Raw genomic sequence first — 9,074 nt, 5'->3', positions numbered from 1 at the left:
ATATGACTTTGAATTAAAACAATAAAAATGTGACATGTTTTTGCATGAAATGATTTTTATCAAATACATGACTTATTGACTTCGTATCTAAAAGTCTTTTGAAGAAAAATCACCTGGACTTGAAATGCACAAATTTTAAACAACATGTTTAAAAATATCAAATGCCTTTTGTATTTATAAACAAGCACTACAACAAATAAGGTTTTCAGCGGCGGTTTAAACTGCCGGTTTTAGGTACAAAAAGCGCCGGTCATACATATACCGGCGGTTCTAGATAACCGCCGGTATAGTCACCGCCGGTAAGCTTCACCGGCGGTTTATAAGCAACTTCCGGGTTTGAAATCATTATTGGCGGTCCAATAAAACCACCGGTGAAATTTTAATTAACGGCGTTCTTGTCTGCCGGTGTATTTTAAGTAAACTGTCATTGTAACTGTCTATTCCGGCACTTTGAAGCGCCGGTAATGTATGTTCTTTTTAGGGGCGTTTGTAACTACCAGTGTTAGAATTTATCTCCGGCACCTTAAAGCGCCAGTAATGTATAATTTTTTCTTTTTAGGGGCATTTTAAATCGCCCTTTTTAATGATATACTCCGGCAATTTAAAGCGCCGGTAATGTATAAATTTTTACTTTTAGGGGCGTGTTAAATTGTCGGTGTATTGTAAGTGAACTGTAATATTTTTTCATTTGGGGCGTTTTAAACCGCCGGTAATGTGTTAATTTTTTTTAAAATTTTTTTTTTTTTTTTGGTTTAATTTACATATTAGCAAATATTTTATTTTGTTCCCTGTTTAATGAAATCACATGTAATTTACCAATCACAACACATCCAACAACTTAAATTTGATATATAACATAGAACAAAGAAAGTTGCATTAAAATTCAGTAACATCCCATAACATCTAAGTTTTGTTTCAAAATGTCAAGTGCTAATAAAAGGTTCAAAAGGAAATCATGCAAAATAAAACATCAACATTTCATTGAGAATTTGGATGAGACTATGCGAGGGCCTTGAGAATTAATGGTTCAATTTCATCTCTCGTCTTTCTTCAAATTGCCCTACATACATTTTAAATAAAAGCCATGAAACAAAGAATAATAATTAAGACAATTAAATGTATGGTTAAAAGAAAATGATAATTAAAATCTAAATGCTCACCAAGGATGAAATTCCATGACCAAAAATAAAGTTTAAGGATCACCAAGTGTAGTAGTTGAGGAGCCGGGTACCTTCACAATAAAATATAATTTTATTATGCACCTTCATAATACAATATAATTATAAATATATTAGGACTTATAAAATTTATATAGTTAAATGTTTACAAGGGTACAATAACAAAATTATTTACCTGTACATTAGAATTTTGATTTTCGATATGACGCAAAATCATAGCCATCTTTGCATTCAAAGCTTCATATTTTTTATCATACTCGGCACGTATCTTGTCCACTTTCTCATTCATTTCTGCACGAGCAAGACGTGCCTCTTCCTCTGCTTGTGAGGTCCTCCTTATCAGCTCCGCTTTACTAGGAGATGGCCCCCAAAGACTAGTTGGCGTAGGTCCCAAGCCATACATCCTAACACGGCCCCTTCTTTCTTCTCCCCTAACTTGGGCATAAAAATCATGGGGTGAAGGTTCATCTGGGTTAGAAGGCTGAGTTGCAGCAAGCTCTTCTAGTTGTGTCTGCATACATAGAATGGATAGGGAAACACAAAAAGATAAAAAATAGCAAATATAATAAATTTTAGTACTCATATTTTACACTTAATCAAACTAGAAAATAAATAATTGAAGGTCTAAAAAAATTCTTACAATCATTTTGGCAGCATGTTCATCACTAGCTTTGCCATCCTTCTTGCTCTTATGTATTGCGCAAAATAGTTGAGCATGAGTTGGCGCCTTCCCTGATTCCAACTTCATTTGTTTTTTTTTTTTTTTTTTTTTTTAATATATATATATATATATATATATATATATATATATGTTATTATAATTATATCGCACTGATGTATAATAAATTGTGTGACATACAAGTGATTAACTTAAAAAAAAAAAAACAACAGACTTAACCTTTTCAGCCTTCCGCACATAACTCATTGTCCCAGTTGTGTGCAGCATTGTTTGCTTAGAGCAATTTACTTCATTTTGTTGGCTTTGTTTCTAAAACAAAGGAATAAGAAGGTATATATTAGCCTTTTAAATTGTAAACACACACATGTTATATATGAGCTAAGTAGATTAATCCTTATTTTTAAACAAATGTTATATATGTTACAGGTTAAGTGAACACTAACTATGAAAAAATTAGCAGGATGTCTAACAACTAAATGATTTAACATTTTTTTGTACATTGACTTCCTCTTTGTTTTTACAACTAGAGTTGTCTTGTAATATCATTTCTACTCCATTTATTAGCTTCTTGCTAGTTGCTTTTGCTTGTAATCTATATCAACTTCTAGTATTTTGGTCAAATTGATTAAGAATAAATAGAACTTGGTTCTGCTACATTACTATCCTTTAAGGTTACTTTCATTTCAGGTTGTAAATGACTTGTTGAATCCAGTGGGATAGAATCTAAGAATCAGAGAGCACACTCAGGTACTTTTTACCATTTTATTGTTATTATGATTTGGTAATTGTTATTGGCTGAACTTGGCAAAGCTTTAGCAGAAAATGTGTTGAATATGACACATACAAGGATACATCAAAAGCTTCTGTTTCTTAACTCTCATGACATATGAGCTGGAGCCTACAATTTTTTTTTGGGTAAATGGGGCCTTCAGTTTTTGTAAGGTGCATATGGACAATTTTTTTTTTTTTTGTTTTTTGTTTTTTGGGGGGGTGCGTTCCAGAATTTGTATGCAAGGCTTAAATTTTGAACTTAAAACCTATCAAGGATCAAAGTCCTAAAAGCTCCTGGCTATGTGTCATAATACCTCTCAACAAATCTATGGCCATGTGCTTAGTTTCAGCACTGGATCATGCTACCACTGTCTACTTCTTACTTGACCAGTTACATTTACAAATTCTAAAAGGGTATTTGAATGACAACTTATTTCAAATGTTAGATTAATTTCATGGTCTAACATTGACTTTTCTCTCTCTACTTCTCTGTTCCTTGACTGAAAAAAACTAGAATAAAATGCTAGAAGCTGACTGAAAAAAACTAGAATAAAATGCTAGAAACTGACTAGGAAAAAATAGTAGAAACTGACTAGGAAAAAATGCTAAAAATCATTCAACAACCAAATCAAGCAACCAAACAGCAACCCTGAACCACCAATTCAACCACCCATAGCAATCAACACTCGAATTCAAACTCCAACAACCAAATCAAGCAACCAAACAGCAACCTCGAACCACCAATTCACATGTCCTCTTTAATTATCCAATTGTAAATAAGCATTATCCAATTTTAAATACACATTAGATGGGAATATACTTATATATACATGGAATGATAAATCTAATATTATTAAATAACCTAAATAACATTATGAATTACCTGTGCTGCCTCTGTACGCCAATATCTAATGAGATAATCCCGTTGGTCCTCCTCAACACTTGGTGGTGGGTTTGCATATCGTTGTTCATCTGTACGCCAAATTTTATAATAGTTACTTTTAATTTCACTCTTCCAATCTCTTCATTTATGACCAAGGGATGATAATGTCCAATCTTTTGAGATTTCTTCTACTGCAAACTTGCCCTGCATATAAAAGATAAATAAATAAAGATTCGAGTAATTAAAAAAAAAAAAAATGTAACTCTAGAAATGAAATGTGTATACAAGTGAAATCAATCAGTCAAAGATGTGAAGAGTCGAAAAAATTTTACCCGGACCGTCGTCCACATGTCCTCTTTAACTATTTCAAGGACTTTCCTCCAATTTTTGTAGTTCAAGGGAGCTGCAAGACCATTACGGGCAATTGTGCCCAAATAATTAGCGAAATTTTTTTCATCGGCTCCATTAGGCTGTCCATGCTCATTCACACTGTAAAATGGTATAATAATAAATAAGTCATCGATTTGGACCAAATAAGTAAAATGGTATAATAATAAATAAGTCATTCACACTATAAAATGGCTTCACTTGCATGCATTTCCTAAAACTTTATAGTCATTCAATGCCATCATTTAAATAAAGTCACCTTAATGGTATCAAGCCATTCTTTTTGGTGTCATGTTGTACCATATTTGCGCAGCGTGTGGGGCCTCGAGTCTTCTTTGGTGTTATTAACTCATTGCTTTCAGTAGTCCCCACGTCCTCTTCTTGTGAACCATGGGAAGTATGGGACTGCGAATTTGAACCCTAAGAAAGTCCTCCATGCAATTCTAATTCCAAGTTTGTTGTTGCCCTACGTTTCATTATGTTCCTGCATAAAGCTAACAAACCTTTGTTGCCATGTTTATTCAAGCTGGTAGTTAAGATGAAATTTAGGCTGAATATATTAGGTCTTCAAAAACATCAAAATTTGGAAAAGTAACACACTTGAGAACAATTACAATATGCAAGAAGGAAGTATAAATTTACTTAAGTATGATAGTACCACAGTTTTATTTGTTTTAGGACAATATCAATTTGAAATATGTTAAAAAAAATAAATAAATAACTAATATTATGTATACTCTTTTTACTTACCAAGTTATAAGAAAATGAGTAAGGGAGGGAGAGATGGAAAAATGGTTTAAGTGATTTTCTCATGAATAATGGTTTTTGACAAAATTAATATATATCTCTCATCATTTTCAAAATCATTGATAACATCATGTTGATTGCACTTACATGAATAATATTATCTTTAAATTAACATTTATGTTTTATACAAAGAAGTTTACCTCAAACATGCAAAATAAATTGAAATTAGCATATAAAGTAAGGGCCTGTTTGTTAACTGTTTTACTTTGGTGTTTTTGTTGCAGGGCTTCATTTCAGGCCCAAAAACATGTTTGGTAGCACTTGTTTTGTTTTAAACAGTGATGAAATATTGTTTTAAACAGTACTAAATTTGGGCCCAAAAGTGAAACACCAAAATGGTGTTTTTTGTTGTTTCAATACTGTAGCCCAATAAAAAGCACTGTAACGGATGAAGTAAGTTGGGTCTAACACTGTAGCGGAGGAAGTAATTTAACAGTTTAACTGTAGTTCGCAACATTTGGCCCGATGTTTTCTCTCTCCTCTGAAACCTAGAGAAGGCGATTTGGGAGGCGACGAAAAGGAATTGCGATATACTGTAAGTACTCTCTCTTCTATTTCTCTCCTGTTTAGACCTTTCCTTTGTTGTTTCCTTTGATGTTGCTTTACTTAATACTTCCAAATCTGCAAGCATTAAGTCGTTAAAAAGTCGATGCTTTTCTAGATTTATTTGTGTTCTTGAGGGTTTCTGAAAACCGAATAGTTTCTAGTTCTTTTAAATCCAAAATATCTATTTTAATATCTACTAGTTCTGTATTCGTCTTCCTTTTTTTTGTGGGTTTCTCTAATTTTGTGCAAACATCTTCTCCAAGAACTTCTATTGAACCATCATTTGCTGTTTTTTTGGAAGGAAAAAAAGAGAGCCAAATTCTGAGCTGTTGATATTTTTTTTCATTAAATACTATTAATATTATTTTTTATATCGAAAAAGGAGTTTTTGTAGAGAAGTTCCAAGTGAATTTGTGCATATGATTTTTTTTTTTTCTTCCAAATTTGTGCATATGATTAAGTAAGTTGATTTGTGTAATTGTTGTTCCAAGTTGTTAGTTGGTCTTTGTGGATATTTACAATTGCAGAAATATTTGTTGTATATCTACTCTTTATGGGTTATTTTTATTTATTTATTTATTTTAGTATGTGGAGACTTAGTAGGAATTGCAAAGGATGGGGGGCTCTCAGGCTTTTACGTTGAAGGCCATCTGGTGTAGAAAGATACCTTTTGAGGAAGTTTTTTGAGTTGGCACGTAGCATACAAGAATTTTTTTAAAATATAGATAAGGTGATTTATCTTGTATATTTGTCGTGTATGAAGGGATTCAGCAGAGATTATGAACCATTTGCTGAGTCAATGTGTGCTGGTGAGGGAATTTTGGTATCTCCTCATTTCCTTGTTTAAAATTAAGTGGGTAATACCAAGATCTACATGGGAGTTGTTAAAGTGATGGAGAGGGGTTTGTGTTTATTTGAGGGCAGAGAATTGAGGACACCAGCACCACTTTGTTGATGGTGGAACCCTGGAGCATTTAGTTGGAGCTCTTATAAGATCATTCCAAGGGGTAAAATTGATGGATCTGATTTGAGAAGTAAGAGAGATATTATTAGAAGCGTGGGAAAATTTCGCAACAAAAGTCAGAGTCTGTAGTTTTTGTTTTATTTTTAAAAGATCTATGGACCATAAAGAGAAATAAATTGAAGATAATTGAAAGGGTTAAAAGATAATTCACCTTTGGAATTACTAATACACCTAAAAATAAATTAAGCTAGGGAAATACAAATTATCAATATAATAGAATTAGTAGTGGAGACTCAAGAACAAGGTTCAAATACTCGGTTGAGATCTAGACAGCGTGGCTGAGCCCTATTGGTCTCAGCAGTCCTTGCAACGAGATCGAATTGAATTACATTCAACCAATGTAACATGGACTCTTAAAAAAATGCATGATGTATCATGTATTTGCGTCGAGCACAGGACACTTGGACGTGTGTAGCAGATATTTGTTCGACACATAAAAACTAATAAGCAATCATTCAAAAAATTCAAAATTATTATAGAAACTATACGTAAAACATTTTTATCATGTTCCGTTCACTTGAAAAAAATGAAAACATTATTTCACTCCAGGAATAAAAATATGTATATATTAATTAATAGTGTTTTGGTTTTGGGAATTTGATAAATCCAATGTTTAAACACATACTTGCAGCCGACACCCATACCCACTAAACACATACCTGGACTGTTGAGTAGTATTTAGTTTTTAATTTAATAAGTAAATCAAACTTCTTTTTGAATTATCACAAGGCTTGCTTGTCAAGCTATGAACCTATGAAGCTGCCAGCAACCTAAAAGTTCCAAGTCAAAAAGCCACTTTATTGGGCTCCAACTATAGTCAACTTGCAGAATTCATGAATTTTGAATTGTTGATTTGAGTCAAACTTTCATTCTAGTTGGTGATTTAATTTAGTTTGAGGATCTGCCATTTAACTTTCAAATTGAATAATTTTGTCCAAGTACTTTTGTTTTAAAATTCAGGTAATTTGTGAGTCATTTAGAAACTTAATGCTTTTTTAGTCACTTTATTAGGTTTTACGAGACACAGAGAGAGACCATTAGATTTTTAAAAAGGTATGAAATAGCACTTTTGCAAACTTGCTAGGGCAATCCTGGGTCTCAAAAAGGTTGTTCCGGCTTATAAATAGTAACTATTTGAGCAATACTTATGAAATTCCAGTATGCTACACCGGCCTTTTCCCTCTTCCTTTCCCTTTTGATCTAGACAGCAATACTTATGAAATTCCAGTATGTATCTGAGGGGAATAAACATATTCTAATAGTATAAACATTTATAAATCCTGTATCAATAGTTGTGATAGTGTAGCTTTAATACCATCAATAGTATCAATAGTTGAATGATTCTAAATTTTTAACTGTATATGAACAAGTGGCAATCTTTTTGCTCACTTTATCTCATAATCAAATGAATCGTGTTGTAGCAGAGAGATTTCAACACTCCACTGAAATCATTTCCAGACACTTCCATGCTGTGTTGCATGCAGTATGTCAGTTGGGCACCCATATCATTGTCCCTCCTGATTTTTCTGTGATTCCGAATAAGATTAAAGGGTCTTCTAGGTTTTACCCTTACTTCAAGCATTGCGTGGGAGCTATAGATGGAACCCACATTCCTGCGACTCTGCCAGTAGCTACACAACTTCCATTTCATGGTAGAAAGGGTTATATCACACAAAATGTAATGGCTGTATGTGACTTTGACATGAGATTCACATATGTGCTAGCTGGGTTGGAAGGCTCCGCTAATGATTCGAGAATTCTAAAAGAGTGTATTGAGAATGAGGCAATGAACTTTCCAGCTCCACCACCAGGTATTATTATCTTACAAATTCACTTAATGTATGGTTAGTTTATCATAGTGTATATATCTTTACGTATTTTAAACATTGCAAGTAAGTATTATTTGGTGGATTCAGGGTATGCCAATAAGCTTGGTTATTTGGCCCCATTTCGAGGTCATACTTACCACTTTCAGGAATACCGTAGGAGTAGACCACCCCGTGGTCGGAAGGAAGTGTTCAATCATAGGCATTTATCTTTGAGAAATATAATTGAGCGATGCTTTGGGTTGTTGAAGATGAGATTCGTTATTTTGAAGGCAACGCCTCCTTATAAGTTTTCAACACAAATATTGATTGTAATGGCTTGTTACACATTACACAACTTTATTAGAAATCAATATCACCCTGATGATTTATTTGATGGCGACGATCCTCCTCAAAGTGATGGTGAAGACGATGAGATTGTTGAGCATGTGCTTCCGGCTCAGCTTCGAGAAATGGATCAATTGCGTAATACTATTGCTAATCGAATATGGAATTCTCTTAGGCACTCTTGATCTTCCTAAAACTGATGGCATGTTTTTTCTTTTATATGTAATATATTTGTTGTTTTTGTGGGTTTGTAATATATATATGTACTATATATCATTTTTGCTGCTATTATTTTGCTTTTACTATTAATGGTTGATATTATTGTTAATATTTTTCAACTTAAATTCTACCATTGCAGATATGAAGTGTGTTGATACTCTCTTGAAGATGATGTGTGCTGTTATGAAGATGACGTGTCCTACCATTGAAACTTGTTTCATGGAAGTAAAATTTGTGCTTTTTTAAGCATGTCTCCTGTAAGATCTTTTGAGTTTTTTTTCTGATACCTTCCTAACAGTGAAGGAAAACATAAGGAAACATCTTTTTATTTGTTAAGCATCTTTTTCTTTGTTTTTGAATCTTATTGTTGAAATTTGTAAACAATGAAGTGAATTGTGTTTGAACTTTGAATTATATCTCCTGTTTA

At 33.0% G+C, this 9,074-nt stretch overlaps 1 protein-coding gene and 1 long non-coding RNA gene across 2 annotated transcripts; one reads left to right on the top strand and one right to left on the bottom strand.

The window, feature by feature from the left end:
• Positions 1-576: 576 nt before the first annotated feature.
• Positions 577-4,670, bottom strand: LOC132295134 (uncharacterized). Its single transcript, XR_009478330.1, has 7 exons — positions 4,158-4,670; positions 3,844-4,000; positions 3,512-3,715; positions 1,819-2,166; positions 1,354-1,689; positions 1,161-1,231; positions 577-1,060 (listed from the first exon to the last, which is right to left on the bottom strand). It is a non-coding gene; the product is annotated as an uncharacterized LOC132295134 (long non-coding RNA).
• A 3,010-nt stretch (positions 4,671-7,680) lies between these two features.
• LOC132296318 (uncharacterized) lies at positions 7,681-8,613 on the top strand. Its single transcript, XM_059794531.1, has 2 exons — positions 7,681-8,086; positions 8,192-8,613. Exons 1-2 carry the CDS (start codon positions 7,681-7,683, stop codon positions 8,611-8,613), a joined length of 828 nt encoding a protein of 275 aa, XP_059650514.1.
• Positions 8,614-9,074: the final 461 nt, after the last annotated feature.

The sequence above is a fragment of the Cornus florida genome, unplaced genomic scaffold (assembly GCF_030987335.1).
Source record: "Cornus florida cultivar Cherokee Brave unplaced genomic scaffold, ASM3098733v1 CherokeeBrave_3.0.0_Hap2_Chr02, whole genome shotgun sequence".
In the NCBI taxonomy this organism is placed as follows: domain Eukaryota; kingdom Viridiplantae; phylum Streptophyta; class Magnoliopsida; order Cornales; family Cornaceae; genus Cornus; species Cornus florida.
This window is presented reverse-complemented; position numbering and strand designations above follow the sequence as displayed.

Excerpts from the sequence above, each read along its gene's own strand:
- LOC132296318 (XM_059794531.1), top strand. The coding sequence starts at position 7,681 with ATGAATCGTGTTGTAGCAGAGAGATTTCAACACTCCACTGAAATCATT. Across the intron at positions 8,087-8,191 it reads CTTTCCAGCTCCACCACCAG|GGTATGCCAATAAGCTTGGT; the intron begins GTATTATTATCT and ends TGGTGGATTCAG.